The sequence below is a fragment of the Odocoileus virginianus genome, chromosome 21 (genome assembly GCF_023699985.2).
Source record: "Odocoileus virginianus isolate 20LAN1187 ecotype Illinois chromosome 21, Ovbor_1.2, whole genome shotgun sequence".
NCBI lineage: Eukaryota > Metazoa > Chordata > Mammalia > Artiodactyla > Cervidae > Odocoileus > Odocoileus virginianus.
The window spans coordinates 7022035-7040016 of record NC_069694.1 but is presented as its reverse complement, the minus strand read 5'-3'; the positions used below and the strand labels follow the sequence as shown (position 1 = coordinate 7040016).

General features: G+C 32.9%; 1 protein-coding gene across 3 annotated transcripts in view; it reads left to right on the top strand.

The window, feature by feature from the left end:
* Nucleotides 1–17982, top strand: part of N4BP2 (NEDD4 binding protein 2) — a 51531-nt gene that overhangs the window by 16162 nt on the left and 17387 nt on the right. For all 3 annotated transcript variants that reach the window (XM_070451992.1, XM_070451993.1, XM_020878971.2), the window contains 6 exons: nucleotides 3356–3508; nucleotides 5175–7534; nucleotides 8144–8229; nucleotides 8725–8770; nucleotides 10184–10380; nucleotides 13804–13922. In XM_070451992.1, coding sequence (XP_070308093.1) covers nucleotides 3356–3508; nucleotides 5175–7534; nucleotides 8144–8229; nucleotides 8725–8770; nucleotides 10184–10380; nucleotides 13804–13922 — 2961 coding nt within the window. The remainder of the gene's footprint in view (nucleotides 1–3355; nucleotides 3509–5174; nucleotides 7535–8143; nucleotides 8230–8724; nucleotides 8771–10183; nucleotides 10381–13803; nucleotides 13923–17982) is intronic.

The window sequence follows — 17982 nt, the reverse complement described above, 5'->3', positions numbered from 1 at the left end:
TTCTAATATTTTGTTTAGGATTTTTGCATCTGCATGAATGAGTGAGATTGACTTAGAGTTTTTATTCTTTGCCCTGTCTTGCCGGTTTTGATATGATGGTTTTAGGTTCATAGAGTTAGTTGGGAAGTATTTTCTTTTTTTCTCTTTTCTGAATTTATGTAAGTTTGAATGTTTGGTAGGATTTACTTATGAAACTGTCTGTATTATGTGTTTTCTTTGTAAGAAGTTTCAGTTGGAATTTGTCCATTACACCAAAGTTTTCAAATTTGTTAAGACTTTTTATTAAGATGATTGATATTCTCTTAAAGTTTAAATCTCTGCTATATCTATACTTAGTTCCCCTTTTTAATCCTAATATGTTTATATGTATCTTCTTTTTGTCTTGGTTATTCTCACCAGAGATCAGATTTTTTATTAGCATTTTCAAATAAACATCTCTGCTTTGTTGAGCTTTCTAAGTTTGTTTTATGTTTAATTTCATTTCTGCTTCTCTTTTTTTCTACTTTCTTTGCTTTTTAAAAAAGAAACTATCTTTGCTTTTTAAAAAAGAAACTACTTTGCTTTGTTTATTGTTATTTTTGTAAGGCTTGAACTGAAAGTTTAGGTCATTTTCTAGTGTGAGCATTTAATGCTATAAATTTCCTTAAGTACCATGCTAACTGCTCCTAGAATTTTATTTTGTAATATCTTCTTTTAATCATTTGTTTTCTAGTTTGCATTACTGTTACTTTTATTCTTTAACCTTTGGATTGTTTAGAACTATATTTTGAATTTTTGAGTAGAAGGATATAAAATTTATTTTCTCAAAAAATCGATTTTAAACTTTTCTGCAGTAGATAAGATTGTGTGGTTTGTATCATACTAATTCTCTGATATTTTTAAAGATGTGTTTTACTAGTTCATTATCATTTGTTATAAAGTTCATATTTGCTTGATAAGAATGTATAATGGTTATAGTATATTAATATATCATTAAATCATGCTTATTAGTTTGCTCACATTATATAAAACTTTACTTTTTTGAAAATTTGCTTAATGTGTTAATCTTTAAGAGAGGGATGAGAAAAGTCTACCGTGAGAGGTGTGTTAAAATCTTCCTCTACCACTATTATGTTGATTATATTAGCCTTTCCCTATAATTCTATTTTTGTTTTAAATATACTGAGGATATTTTTTGAAGTCCATATAATCTTAAGACCTTTGTATCACTCTAATTGAAGCTTTTATCCTTGTCCACTGATTTTCTTTTATTAGTATTAATTTTTGTTATAAAATCTAATTGTCTAATATAAATAGAAATATACCAGCTTTTTTTAGTTAGTATTTGAGTGTTATTAATTTTTCTATACTTTTCCTTTCAACCTTTCAGTATCTTTGTGTTTAGGTGTATTTCTTATAACCAGTGTGGCTGGGTTTTAAAAAATTTACTGTGTCTTTAGCTTTTAATTATACTTTGGTTTTTTTTATAGTTATTTTGGTTATTCATATAATTGGTCTTGTTTCTTACTGTCTCATTCTATGTACTTTTTATTTATCTCACATTTTTTGTGATTGTTTTTTCCTATCACAGAAAATTAAATATTTGATTTTTTCCTCCTATCTTGCCTTACTTTGGATTTTTTAAAATTGAATGCAGATTTGCTTGCTCATTTTTTTCCTTTTCTGCTAGTTTGGAGATTACATATACTAAGTCTTTTAGTGGTTACATTAAAAGTTGTATCATGCAGACTTTTTTTTTCCAGACTTTTAAGTTGAACTATTTTCTTAGCTTTCCTCCTCCCACATACAAGAACTTTCAAACATATTAACTCTGATAATTAACCTCCCTTCTAGTTTACAGGCTCTGTCTAGAATGTACAGTAGTATTTGTTTTCACTCATTTAGTTATTGCTTTGTGCTTAATTTTTCTTTCATCATAGGCCTTTCATCTAAGAGTTTTCTTCTGCCTGACATTTATCTTTTAGAATTTTCTTTACAATTTAGGCATGCTTTATGTCAAACTTTTAAAAAAAAAATCTGGAAGTTCTTTTATTGTGCCCATTCTTGTAAGCTTTTGCTGAATGTATATATTCTAGATTTACAGTTTCTGTTATTGATAACATTTAACTGTCTTCTGGATTCCATTACTGTTGTTGTCAGGTGTAATTCTAATGGTTGTTTTCTTTTTAGATAATTCGTTGATCAAATTTCTATTTGCTTTTAACATGATTTCTATCTTTGGTGAATGACAGTTTCAGTACTGTGTTTCTAGTTGTGGATTTCTTACTTATCTTGCTTGGTATTTGTTGAACTTGTGAGATTAGGAGATTGATGTCTTTCATCAGTTCTAGAAAATTCTTAAACTATTTTTCTTTAAATTGTTTCTGTCCCACATACTCTCTCTTCTCTTTCTGGGACTTGGATAGATACATACTAGACCTTTTTGGTCTGTCCTCTATGTCTATGCCTCTTAACCTCTCTTTCATATTTTCTATCTCTTTGCTTCTTTGTGATCTGAAACCAGACAAGATGGAGGTATGTAAATATGAAAGCCAGATTTGCCCAGCTGGCAAATACTGATACTAGCCCCAGGATCCAGACACTAAACCTTGGATCCAACCTGAGATAGGAGAGTTGCAATTGAGATGTTTTCATTAAGATAAAACCCTTAAAAAACTAAAGCATACCATCTTGCCTCTTGGCAGATGCAACTCCTGATGATATATGAATGAAAGCAACCTCAGTTTCAGGCCTAAGGATTCCCATATATTAGATTCAGCTAAGTATATGAGCTTATAAACAAAAACAAAGGAATAAGCTACAAGAGTGAAAGCACAAATATAGCAGATTTCACATTTGGACATCCAGAAACTTCAAATACGATTTTTTTTCTCTTTGCTTGAACTTAAGATGTATTAAAGTGTGTGTTTAATTTATATGGGATCCAATTCTACTGTAATAGGAGAGTCCTTTGGGACATCTTGTCTGCTGTGCTGGTGTAAGTGAGAGCCTCTGAGTAGAATTTTTTTAGTCACTAGTTAGTAATTAATTAATTAAAATGATGGCCATATTCTTATGAGTTTTTTTTTTAATAGCACTTGCAAATAAGTTCTTTTAAAGTTATTAAGATTTGCTGGTTTTTTTCCAACTTGATAAAGGATGTTTGGAAAAGATTGTGTGGCATGATTAAGAAAATAGTAATTTAGGACATCCTGAATAAAATTAAAATCAAATAGTTTACATTGTGTAATAATAAACCAGTTTTGATATTTTTACATGTTAGAAATGTTTGTTTTTTTGACATTATATGAGCTGATTTTTTTAAAATGTCATCACTGATGTTCCTCCTTCCCTTTTTTCCCCCTGGAATTTTTAGGCGTAATATTCATGGGATAAGCAAAGAAAAAATAACAAGAATGTTGGAACACTATCAACGTTTTGTTTCAGTGCCAATAATCATGAGTTCTTCAGTTCCAGAGAAAATCGAACGCATTGAGTTGTGTGCATATTCTTGTGACAGAAGTACTAGGTAGGTTAAAGTCTCTATGTACCAAAGTTCAATTTAAAAACCTAATTTAAAACGTGTGATAATTTTTAAGGAATTCCCTGGTGGTCCAGTGGTTAGGACTCTGTTGTCACTGCCATGGGCCCAGGTTTGATACCTGGTCAGGGAACTAGATCCCATAAGCCCAGAAAAAATAAATTAAAAAGATAATTTTGAAACTTCTAAAATCACTGTGAAATAGCTTTAAAAATAAGTTAGGCATTTGTTGTTTATAAGGTTTAGGTATAGTTTTACCTAGAGCAGGATACTTAACAGTTAACAAGAGAAGTAAAAGTTTATGTGAGCGATGACATATGTGGGAGTTTCATTGTCTTCTGATTTATATAGGTCCATCTTTATGCTATGAATATTCCTGTCTTCTTTATTTAACTTGCTGCTATTGCAGTATTTATCTGTTACCTTATCCACCCTCTGTTGTTATTTTGTAGTTACATTACTTCTTAATTCTCTTAGATGTTAATAAAAATATTTTCAAACTATCATAAAAATTTATTATTCATGGTATACTTTGATTAAATAATACAAGTCATAGCCTTTGGAAGTTTGTAGTTCAGGATAGTACTGATTCTGTTAAAAAATATTTAGGGCACATAAACAATTGAATAAGTAGGTGAGGAAAGAGGAGCCTTAAATATGTAGAAAGGTCTGAATGCTCACATTTTTTTGATGGTAGGGGATGAGAGGCTCTGTTGAAAAGGAGTTAGGAAAAGAAGATTTGTAAATGCTGCACTGTTGCAAAATGGATAAGAATATGGGCTCCTTAGCTGTATTTCCTGGCTTCATATCCTAGAACTTAATCTTTACAGATTATAAGATCTCTGTATATTTCAGCTCCTCATTTGCAAAATGGCAATATCACTTTGCTTATAAGGATCTCGTAAAGATTATGAATTAATACTTGTAAAGGACTTATAGTAGCATCTGGATGTAGAAAACTGGCTAGGTGTGGTTTCACTTAGGAAGGCTTCATGGGAGAGGTGGGCCTTTGAGAACTGCAATAAAGAAAGCAAGATGAGTTGACAAATAAGGAAAATGCACTGAAGTTGGAAGTATTAATATGATGATTTGGCAAAAGTGCTCTGAGTCTGAAAATAACATTGACGGTGGTTTAAAAAAAAATTTAGCAAGTGACATCTCAAATGAGAGCTGTCCTTCCTTTCTCTCCTTTGACTTAATTGTGCAAATCATGCTGATTGGCTCTTTGTGACTTTGTAAATCAATCTTACGCATTTTCCTCGGTGGCAAATGACAGGTGGTACAGAGGCAGACCTAGTTTCTTATGTATTAAGCTTAAGTAAGTTGGAAAGGAGCCCAGGAGGTATCCTGTCCTGGGAACAAATTTAGAACCTTAACTTTAATATTTAATGCATAATAAACAACTTAACTGAAAATCTCCTGTTAATTATTCAATTTGAAAAAAAGTTTGAGTGCTTCTTGTATGCCAGATTACAATAAAGGGGTGTGTTCACCATGTATTAGGGAAAGATCAGGTATCTTGTCTTTCAGTTGAAAGATTCTTTAGTTTAAATCATAATGTTTAATGTTCTTTAGTTTAAATATTAACAGTATTAATATTACTAATCATAATAGTAAGAGATTTCGTTATAATACTTAAAAAAAAATCTTACAGCCCAAGAGACAATGAAGATATTACTTCTGAAAAAGAAGAAAATGTTTTATCCTCGTCTTTGAAGCATCTAGAGTTAACTGAAGAGAAGACACTCGATGTGACCAAAGAAAATATGTTACCTGAGAATATTGCATATCTCCCTAATGCAGATTTAAACAAAGGAAAAAAAGAAATAAGTGATATGAATCCAAGTATTCAGAATGCTTTCATTCAGGAAGCTCCAAACACTTACTTTCCTGATTCTGAAAGCGAAGTACAAGTTACAGACAAAAGTGAAAAACAAGAGCCAGTAGAAATGGCTCTTGAAAAAGAGTGTAGTGAAACCAGTGCAGATATTTTGTTAGAGAGAACATCACCAAGTAGTTGTTATGGTGAAAATAATCAAGGAGACTGTGGTCTTTCAAATCCTGTACCCCATCAAAATGAAAAATCTTCATCTAGTGAAATATTGGAAGAAAGAGTGGCAGTAAAGAAAAAAGCCTTTGGAAAACAAAAAAGCAAATCAACTTTGGAAAAGTTTCCAAGACACGAGCTGTCTTTTGTTGGTGACTGGCCAGTTGATAAGACTATTGGTCAGAGGACAAAAAGGAACCGAAAAATGGAAAAAGCTTCATCTGTACAAAATGACAAAAAGTATAATCGCCCTCAGTCACATAAAGATAATAGTTTATCTGTGAGTGTAGATTGTATCCAGCCACAAGGATCTCCATATGAAAATAGAGAGGATGACAGCAGCTCACAGTATGATGATGCCTCAGAATCTTTCAATAGCTGTAAATATGATACTTATAAAAACACTGAAAGAGATTCATTCAACATTGTGGGTGACTGGCCTTCCCCTGATTCTTTAGCTCAGAGAGAGCACAGATCAAGAATACCAAAGGCTGGCTTAAATGAACCCAACCTAGAATTTGGAACTAACAACAGTGTGAATGAAATATCCTTATACTCAGCACACGAGGTCTGTTGGGGCAGAAGCCCTGAAGAGCTGAAAACATTGGGTAGCTGTACTCGAGGAAGTTCTGAAATGTTGCCCAAGGAAATGACCTATGAGAGTAAGACTTGTCCAGGTAAAAAGATTCATAGGGAACATACATTGTCTCTTCCTTATATCAATAGTGTGCCAACTGTCCCTGGAGAAGTAGGACCACAAACTTTAGCTGAATTTTCAGAAGAAGAGACTAAAGGAGTCCCTGGAATAGAAGTAGGCATGTGTACCCAGACTGAACCACAGGATTTTGCTCTCTTATGGAAAGTAGAAAAAAATAAAATTAGTATTTCCGATTCTCTGAGAGTATTAACAGGAAGATTAGATGGATTTAAACCAAAAACTTTCAATATTAACACAAAATTGGATGTTCAAGAAACAATTCCATATAGGGTAATGTATGACAAAAGCACATATGTTGAAGAAAGTGAGCTTACCAATGCTGATGAATCTGAAAATCTTAACATTCTTTGTAAACTATTTGGATCTTTTTCATTAGAAGCCCTAAAAGACTTATATGAGAGGTGTAACAAAGATATTATTTGGGCCACAAGCCTTTTATTGGATTCTGAAACCAAATTATGTGAGGATACTGAATTTGAGAATATAAAAAAATCATATGATGAAGCACAAATTGGGCCATTTTCTCTGGGACTGAATTTGAAGGAAATTATTAGCCAAAGAGGAAGCTTAGAGGATTCTAATTTTTCTGTGCTAGAATTTAGCCACGGAATTGATATCAGTAACACTAGTGTACCGTCTGCCTGTAATTCTGAAAAGGAAAACTTAGAGCAGGCAGAAATAAGAGCTATAACTACTGAAAAACCTGGATTAATAGCAAGTATACTTCCTACTGTAGAGCTAAATAATAGTAATGAAGTACTTCCTAATAGTCAAACAGAACTTGCAGGTTTATATAATGTGAAGCAGTTTTTTCCGGATACTCTAAAAGCTACTACCGCTAAAAATGTGAGTGAAATGGAAAAGAATTTAGAAATTGCCGAGACTGGAGATCATACATCTTCTTTGAATTTGTCTGATATTTTGAACTCTGTATCAGGCACTTCAAATCTTGAATTACATGAAGAAACTTACTTTACTAACTCTTCTGAAATAAATAAAAATGAAAATCTTCCAAAGGACTATGTGAAATTTCCAAACACAGAAGAATTTATGATTGAAGAGGAGCAGGAAATGGAGACAATTCTAATGGGAGGGAGTACTTTGTCAGCTGGAGAAGATAAAGCTGAGACACTGAATCCCACTCCAGTGACAACCAAATCTCTGACCATAGACTGTCTTGAATTGGCATTGCCCCCTGAACTGGCTTTTCAGCTCAATGAATTATTTGGCCCTGTTGGTATTGATTCAGGTAAGGAAAAAGTAAATTATTACCTATACGTGCATCTTTCTGTGACTAGAATATAGATAGTTTCAGTTCAATTTTAAAATTATTTTGTAAGTTAACAAATGTAAAAGTATGTTGACTACATTTTTTGGCACCATGTGTTTGTAGAAGATTTTTAAATATATAATTTCAAGAAGCAGAGAGTATAGAGTTTGTGTTCATCCCATGCATATATTGAAAATTTTCTCTGGTATTTACCTCATACTGTTTGCACAGATACACCTTTTTAATCCTTTGATGCTACTCCAGATACACTTAAGGCAAGATAATTCCTTAGGACACATTTATTGAAAAGTCTTAACTTAATGAAGTAAACATACTAAATATATTTAGTGTAATGGACATGAATAACTTAAATATATGAAACATTGTATAATTGCATCTGCCAAGAAGTGTGACTACAATGACGTGTATTACATAAAAATATTCCAAGAGTTTTAAAACTAGAGACATAGGTTAGTAATTAAAAATACAGATTAGTTTTATGATGTGTAAGGTAGTTGAATATGTTTTCTGCAGATGTATAATGAGTAATGGGCATATTTTCTTTTCTTTTTTTCCTCTCCTCACAAGGGTCCCTAACAGTTGAGGATTGTGTGGTTCATATAGATCTGAATCTGGCTAAAGTGATTCATGAGAAATGGAAAGAATCTGTAATGGTTGGTAGGCTTCTTTTTATAAAGAGCTCCTTTTGTGTCCATTTTGTCTCCTTTGCTCTTCATTACAATCTGTTATGTTATATGAAAGAGTCTATTGAATTTTTAGTTTGAGAGAAAATGAATTTTACCAGTTAACAGATTACTGATTTTTTTTCTCTTTCCAGTATTTTAGATTATATCCAGATTGACCAAACTTTATAATAAATGATGGAGCTCAATATGATTGATTTTTTACTTTAGGGAAAAAAATCATAAATAGTTTTTTGCTCCTTAAAGACTTGAAATGATAACAAGTTTCATAAATAGTTTTTAAAAAATTACAGCATAAGAGCTCTATAAGTGGAAAAGATACATAGATATAATCATAATTTATATTTATCTAGATTTATTAGATTTAGCGAGAATGATTAATAGTTTTATAAGGTGAAATGAAGCATAAGCTTGTTTTCTAATGCACCCTTCTTTGCCAATCCCCTATTCTGCCTTTGTATTTAGGAGCGGCAAAGACAAGAAGAGGTATCTTGTGGCAAGTTAATGCAAGGTAAATCACATAGTTTCACTTCTGATGTTCTTATCTTGATGTTGAAACTTGGTGTGTGTGTATGAATTTCAGCTCATTTTAAATATACTTCCACAAAATATGTTACCAAAGAATTTTGATTTGTAGATAAGTTTTAAAAAATTTAACATTTTATATTGATATAAAACTTAAAGAAGAAAAAGTCCCTGTATTACATTTAACTTTCAGGTTATAACTGAAAACTAACACAACATTATATATCAACTATACTTCAGTTGAAAAAATTTTTTTTCAACTATGAGGCTATGAAACACCTAGGTGTACTCTAATGCATATATTCAGAGTGTTTCCTGTTAATGATTTTGTTCTGAATGATAGAAAACTGTTCTGAGAGCAATAAAATATTCCTGTCTTTGATAGCATCATTGAAATATTACTTTGGCTATTAAATTTTTATTGATGTTAATATGATTAGAGCATAAAAGTCAGCCTGCTTTTTGGGTATATCTGCCAAAATGAAAATATTTGAGTGAGTTTTGCACTCGAGTTTCCTCTAGATGTTTCTGTCCACTTCATACTAGGACTCCAGACTGAAGATTGTTAGAGTGAAGATTCTTAACTTTAATCCAGACCTGTATTGTAGCTTCAAGAACCAAAGTTGTTTGAGAGCTGGAGGTTCCTAAATAGTATCAGTTATTCAGATGACAGTATTAGCTATTTCTTCACTTTCCAGGAGAGCAAAAGTATGTATCAGAATGTGTTGCTTTTAGAAAAGCTGAAATATATGTTGTCTTACTGTTATGAACTTCTTAGAATGTTCAGTTCCTTCTTTATCTTGAATATCAATGTTCAGTATTTATTGTGTGCCTCCAGTGGGTTACAGATTTGCAAGGATATTTATCCTTTCAGTTCTTGGAGTGGCCAGGCAGAGCTGCCAGCTGCTCTCGCTGGTCGCTCCTGGCTGGCTGCAGCTCCCTCTGTTTATCAGTGTCTATGTGTGTTACTGTTTTCTCTGTTGAAGGGATATGAAAAAGAGTGGGAAGCATTGAGTTGATTTACAGTGATACTCAGATTGTTGGAGAAGGAAATGCAACCCACTCCAGTGTTCTTGCCTGGAGAATCCCAGGGACGGGGGAGCCTGGTGTATTACTGTCTATGGGGTCACACAGAGTCGGACACGACTGAAGTGACTTAGCAGCAGCAGCAGCAGATTGTTGCTCATTTGAAGTGTTCCTACATTTGTACATATTTCATACTTGTAATTATGTAAAGATATATTTTGAAATTTGCAAACTGTATTATAAGCAAAGAGTAAAAAGTCATGTTTTCTGGGCCTGAGGTAAATATAACAGAATGAATTGTGTTACATCAGAATAATTGTTAATTTGTACATTTATTATTCATGGTCTGACACTACTGATACTGCTTTTGTAGATCCTTCCCTGGTTGGGCATGTTGGTCTTGATAATTCAGAACAAAAATCATCTCAGAGAACAGGCAAAAAATTGCTGAAGACTTTAGCAGCACCTGAAATGCTACCCTTATTGGATCATTGGAACACTCAAACTAAAAAAGTATCACTCAGAGAAATAATGTCAGAAGAAATTGCCTTACAGGAAAAGCATGATATGGTATGAGTTAGTTTCTTACTCTAGTTTGATTATATGTTCAGTTTGTGATTTTCATTTGAGTCTACTTTTTGTAGTCTGGAATCTGTTTTAACCTGATTGAAGTTAGTGTTAAAATTGAAAAATATTTTAAATGTAGTTTGAAGTTGGAGGTTTTTACTTCTGGAAAATTAGTTGATATTCTATAACAGTAAGCCAGTTATGTTAAATCTGTTGTTTTGGATTTAATTTTGCAGATGTATATTTCTTGTCTATAATTTTACTTCTGTAATTTTTTCATTCTAGAAAACATGAAAGAAATATTTGATTTGAAGATAATTTAATTCATAAGTTACTAATAAGAAATAACTATTTTGCTATTGAAGAGTTCATATTTGAAGCAGAATTTTTTAGAGAAAAATTTTAGAAACTTTCAAATCTTAAATACTCTTCTTTTCCTATCTAACTTTTCAATAAGACAAGTTCAAACAGATAACTTCACTTTGCTCTGAATTTAATTTTTGTTCTTTTTCAACCTATCTAGCTATATGAAGTCATAAGAGAATATGGTTTCTTTTGCATTTCTTTTTCTTAACTTTTTTTGGAATTCTGAAAATTAGTATTAGAGAATTTCAAGATCAAAAGGGAAAAGACCTTAGAGATTATTAGTTCAATTCTCAAGGAAAAAAAAAATTCTTAGCTGGTGATCTTATAACATTTTACCTTCTTTTTCTAGTCATTTGACTGCTCAAAGTAACACCTTTATATTGGTTGAAATATATTTGATAGAATGGGGGCATAGAAAGAATGATGGGATTTTTCCACTTTCATGTTTATTTTCCCCACTTGTCTTGTTAATTAAGTTGGAAATATGCTACCGTTACCATCTTTACATGTTTATATAATCCAAGGAACAGTCTCTTCAGTAGGATCTTATAATTTAGTGTTGTTTCAGATATCCTCTTCAATTTACATATGTAATTAATTGGAGAAATAGATTTTCTTAAAAAATAAGGAAAGCCTAGAACTTAGGCTCAAATGATGAGACACTTTTTGTTGAAATGCTGTTTTCTGCTGAAACTTCTCTTTATGATTCTAACCTGCCTTTTTATCTCTTAGTATACCTGGGTTGGGAAGATCCCCTGGAGAAGGGAAAGGCTACCCATTCCAGTATTCTGGCCTAGAGAATTCCATGGACTGTATAGTCCATGGCGTCTCAAAGAGTCAGACACAACTGAGCAACTTTCACTTCACTTCACTTCACATAATGATGAACAAATAAGTTTCTTTGACTTTCCAACATAATTTTTTTTTTCTGTCAGTGATTTTTCTTGTCTTTCTGTGAATTTGATAATAGAAGCTATACTCTTTTGATCCTAAAGATATTCCTGCTTAAGTAGAGCCTCAGTAAGAGAATTTCTGGAAAAATTTCTCAGTAATTTCTCAGAATTTTCCAAAGGAGAAATACACTTTAAATTCTTTTAAAGCAAAGAATATAAAATAAACATTAGGCATAATGCATGAAGAGGATAATTAATTGTAAGATGATTATTGTTCAGTCGCTAAGTCATGTCTGACTCTGCGACTTCATGAACTGCAGCATATTGAGCTTCCCTGTCCTTCACTCTCTCTTGGAATTTGCTCAGACTCTTGTCCATTGAGTCTCTGATGCCATCCAACCATCTCATCCTCTGTCTCCCCCTTCTCCTTCTGCCCTCCATCTTTCCCAGCATCAGGGTCTTTTCCAGTGAGTTGACTCTCTGCATCATGTGGCCAAAGTCTTGGAGCTTCAGCTTCAGCATCAGTCCTTCCAATGAGTATATTCAGGGTTGATTTCCTTTAGGATTGACTGATTTGATCTCCTTGCTGTTTTCAGTTAATTGATAAGACCTTAGAATTTGTAGTTTAGAGATACTCTATGACCTGGCAGATGCTAGTAAACCTGATCACTGAGGTTTAAAAAAAAAAAAAAAATCACTGAATTTTTTAGTAAGATCAGATTATAATGTATATCTTAAAATAAGATGTGAAATATTTAAAATTCTTGAGGTAGCTTGTTTTCATCACTCTTGTGGTATTTGATATATTTGACTTCAGTGTTTTTGACTGGTCAGGTTGTTGCCTATTGTGATTCTTTTTTTGTTGTTGTTTGGTATTATAAATGGCCTAAATATGGCTAGGTTTCAAAACCAATAGCTATTCTAGGATTATCCTAAATTATTGTAATTTTTAAATTTTCAGAGACCCTTTGAAATTTTATAGGAAGTTATTTTTTAGATACTAGGACTTTTGGAATAAACTAAAATATTACATAGTTAAATCACAATGTCAACAAGTTGTCTTAGAGTTAGAAATCCCTTTACAGATGATTACTATAATCCTTAATTAGAATTAAATTAGCCCATACTAGAAAAACCTGTTTGGTTTGGCAATTTAAACAATCCAAATATAACTTTGAAAAAATAACAATTAGCAATTCTCATATAATTCTTTGGAATAAATAGTTTGTGAAAAAAATTTTTTAATGTGGATTTTTCTGTCAGCCTGAATTTGCAACTCATTTGTACATTGTAGTTTCTGCCCATTGAGGAGAATATGTTTCTAAGGCCGTTGTTCACAGCATGGACCCATGTGAGAAATTTCTCTCAGGTCTCAGTACCAGAAAAAGCTGTTCTTCTAAGCAGCCGGTTTGTTTTTATTTCATGGACACTGAGAATCTTTGTTTCCTCCTTTGCTTTGGCCATTGAGAAGCTCAGAACTGAATTTGTGACCTTTAGCAATTGTACAGGATTTTGTAGCATGCATTTATTTATACTAATTTTCTTGCTAGCTTTATCCTATAGTCTTACCTTTATTTTCTCTACTCTTTGATTTGTTCATTTATTTATATCCTGTTTATATGTATATACTTCATCCTTTTAATATGTGTAACATATGATTGAATGTGGGCTTCCCTGGAGGCTCAGACGGTAAAAAATCCACCTGCAATGCAGGAGACCTGTGTTCGATCCCTGGGTTGGGAAGATCCTCTGAGGAGGGCATGGCAACCCACTCCAGTGTTCTTTCCCGGAGAACCCCATGGACAGAGGATCCTGGCAGACTGCAGTCCGTGGGGTCGCAAAGAGTTGGACACGACTGAGTACTCAGCACATGTGTTAGATGTGTCTCGTGTGGGAGTGTATATGTACAAACGCACACAGGTGTATATGTGTGATTATGTGTGTGTGTTAATAAGCAGCTTCAAATACTTAGTGAAAAGTGGGATATAAATGAACAGTGCAAGAATACTTATATTGCTAATTTCAGCCTTTAATCAATGAAGAAAGTCTGTGGTTGCTTTTAAATTATTAGTGTTTTTGCAATGAAATAACCGTGCTTTTGGATCAGCATAACTAGTATTGTAAATTCCATCATAAGAATGAGTTTTGTCTTTTTTGTTTGTTTTAGAAAAGGGAGACGCTTATGTTTGAGAAAGATTGTGCCACCAAGCTAAAGGAGAAGCAACTCTTTAAGATATTTCCAGCCATTAACCACAATTTCCTGGTGGACATTTTCAAGGACCACAAGTGAGTACTAAAAGGATCGTCTGCAGTTTCTGTTGTGACGTGATTGAAAGTGCATGTCATACATTTTAGTTTCTTATTTTTATGTTTCTGATAACAAAGATAATATAGGTGTATTATAAACCATTTAAATGCAATAATGTAGAAAGTGAGGAGTTTTTGTCAATTTGTTCACATTCCTCCTCAATTTTTTCTCATGTTCATATACTAAGTATGTGTACACATGTATACCTATTTGTTTTGGTGACTATATATATAGTTACCAAAATAGATTATGTTTTATGTACTATTTTGTAGTTTTGTTATTTATTTTTTCTGTCCATACTTTGTGACAGAATAAATACTCTTTTCTTTTTAATGTCTACAGAGTATTCCATAGTACTCTGAAAGTGATTTCTTAAAGTACTGTAGTTTGATTAAACATTCTCTGTTTATAGGCTCTTTGACTATAAGAAAAGTTGGAAGCCATGTTGTACTGAGCAACATTGAACATACATTTTTGTGTGCATGGGCGAATGTTATCGAAAGCTAGTTTCTAAAAGTGAAATTTTCAGAGTAGGTACCCTAGAAATGTTTATAGCTAATGCCAGATTTCCTTTTATAAGGGCTTTCCATATTACTTCTGTGCACTGATTATGTAACTTGCCCTGAACATTAAGAATCTTTAATTTTTTTGCCAGTCTGGTGGGAAAAATATTTCATTGTTGCTTAAATTTTTATTACTAGTGAGGTTGAGCTTTTTTCCCATTGATCTCTTTTTCTATTAAATTTCTTGCTTTTTGCCTGTCGTCTTATGGCTCTTTGTATTTCTTTTTACATGTATGAGAATTCTTTATATATTATGTGTAGTTATCTTTGTTAATATAGATTATAATAAATTTTCTTGATAAAATCTCATTGGTCATATGCATATTTTAATTCGTGTTTTATCAGAAAATTGTTTCCCTTATTGGTTCAGAGTTAACTCTTTTTGAGAAAATCTGTCCTACCCCAACATTATGGAATTTATTTATTCCAGTATTTATTTTTAAATTTGCCTTTTTTTTAAAGGAAACTTTTTTATATATAATTCTGTTTATTTATTTATTTTTGTCTGTTCTGTGTCTTTGCTGCTGCTCAAGCTTTTCTCTAGTTGTGGCGAACAGGGGCTGCTCTCCAGTCTTGGCATGCAGGCTTCTCATTGCAGCGCTTCTCTCGTTGCAGGGCACAGGCTTCAGTAGTTGCGGCCCTCGGGCCCTAGAGCACGGGCTCAGTGTAGTGTGGCCCATGGGCTTAGTTGCTCCGAGGCATGTGGGATCCTCCCAGGCCAGGGGTCGAGCCTGAGGCTCCTGCACTGGCAGGTGGATTCTTTACACTGAGCCACCAGGGGAGCCCTTCATTTATTTTTATTTATTTATATTTTTGACTGCAGCAGGTCTTCGTTGTAGCACACAGAATCTTGGACCATCGTTCAGTATTTTTAATAGTGAAATTTAAAAAATTTACCTTTTTTGTGTGTTTAGTATGAAGTAGAGATTTAACTTAATTTTTTTGTGAATGATAAACTGGGTAGATAGGTTATCTTTACACCCTGATATAAAATATAATCACTAGTATTTCCTACATTCTCAAATATACATTTTCTTTTATTGACTCTTTGATTCCATTGAGCCATTTGGTCCTAAATTTTATTTTCAATATTGTAATGTAATAATGTGTTTTGATGTTCGCTATGTTAGGTATGCTTCTGGTTTGAGTAATATATAGTTTTGATCTTAATGTATTCCTTAAATTTCTATTTTAGCAAGAGTTGTTTTAAATAAATGCCTTTTTAGGCTCTTTGGAGAATCTAATACAGATTTTTTTCTTTAGTTTATTAGTATATTTCATGTCAATCACCATTAATTTCTAGAATAAAAATTCTCTCATATTTTTGTTTTTTTCCTTTAATGCAGTATCAGAATTGATTTCAGGCTTTTTGCAACAGTTGTTAAGTGAGATTAGTCTGTAATTTTCTGTTTCTTTGTTATCTTTGTCAGATTTGGTTTTAGGATTTTATTTGGTATTTGGCTTAATAAAAGGGTTTCCCTGGTGGCTCAGTGGTAAAGAATCTGCCTGCAATGCGTGAGATGCAGGTTTAGTCCCTGGGTCAAGAGGATCCCCTGGAGAAGGAAATGGCAGCTCACTTCAGTATTCCTTCCTGGAAAATTCCACGGACAGAGGAGTCTAGAGGGATACAGTTCATGGGGTCACAAAGAGTCAGACACGACTGAGCAACTTGCTCTGGAAAATTTAAATAAATTAGTACCTTGAAGGTTCTGGGGTTGTGCCTTTTTAGGGAAGTCTTTTAGAACTTTTCACTACCTTTTAAGGGCATTGCTTTATTCAAATATTTGCCTTTTTTTTTTTTCTTGTGAGTCTTTTCTGGTGGTTTGTCTTCTAGAAAACCATTAGTTTTACCTTGATTTTCAGGTTTATTGTTGTTAAGTTGTATATAATATTCTGTGATAATTAAAACTATTGTTTTGTATTTGATCATATCCTTTTTTCCTTTCCTAATATATATTTTTTTTCTGTTTTCTTTGTTTTTGCTATTTGTCAGAATGGCCCTTTTAAAGAGCAAGCTCTTGGTTTATTGATCAAAGTCTGTTTTATATTCTCTAACCATTTATTTTTGCTTTTATTTTTGGTAATTGCTTTTTATCTTTGTTGGTTCCTTTCTCTTTAAATTTGTTGACATATTTTCAATTCTTTGGTTAGTTTGTTTCCTTTTAGTATTTAATAACATATTTAAGGGTATGAATTTTTCTCTATATTATGTTTTTGATATGTATATGTAATAGTTTGACTTTGATATGTAGTACTTTCATTTTTCTCTGTAATAATCTAATTCAGTTTGATTTTCTCATTCATCCAAGAGTTTGAAATTTTCTAAATGGATCGATAGTTTGGTGGTGATGGTAGTGGTGGTGGTGGTTACTGTTTATTTTGTTCTGTTGTGTTGGGGTATAAGAATGCAGCCTGAAAGAGTCCTGCTTTTGGGAATTTGAAATTTTCTTTGTGGTTTAATACATGATCAGTTATTATAAATATTACATGAATGTGCTTTTGAAAAAGAATATTCTCTACTGAATATGCAGAGTTCTAAATATGTCACTTGAATCAAGTTTTTCATGGTATTATTTCAGTCCACAAATTTTCTATTTATTTTTGTTACCTGAGCAGCTGTTTTCTTAGACTTATGTGTTAAAATACCCCAGGCATTGGGGGTTAGGAGGGCTGTTGCTGGCATATGGCAACTGTCTTCTATGGGAACCTAGCGCAAGAAGGTCTGATGTGAAACTACCCTTGGTTGTGGGTCCCAGGTGAAGTTAGAGGACTGAGTACTTCATTTCAGTGCTCAGAATGATTGATCAGTCAGGTCCCAAGGGTGGGTATTATGATATTCAGTGATCCTCCATTTGTCTGACAACAGCTGGATACTTGTCTCAGCAGTAGTGTCTGCTTCACCCTGATAAGAAGGGTAGGTTCAGTCAATTACTCCATTATATGCCTGCAGTATAATCTTCCAGAGCCATATACTGTTAACAACACCTGTGGTGGAGATTGGCTTCCAGCCCTAGAAGTGGGCAAACTATGTGATTTTAAAGACTAGTTAGGATGTGGACAATTTCTAGTAGTTTCTAGCCCCCAAGAGACTCCTATTTGTTGAGTGTATGTTAGGCAGTAAGATGGGAGTGCTCAAGTGGAATTGGTAGTCCCAAATGATTCCCCTTCAGGGGTTGCTTTAATAAATTGAAGAATAGCAAAATATCACAGTATTTTGAGTAAGTATTGCATTTCAAAAACAATCCTTTGTGGTCAGCTTTTCATTATCTAACCTTTGGAAGAGATCAGAGCCATAAAAATAAGTATAAAATCATTTATAATTTGCTTTGGAATGAGTTTCTTTGGCTATGGGAACATGAGTGTTTCAGGCTTTTGTCAATTTTTGTAGAATTTCATGTTCCACATAATATGGTATCACCATGAAAATATGCCTAAATAATGTAGTGGTGGGAGGTAGGATAGTTTTTTACTTTTT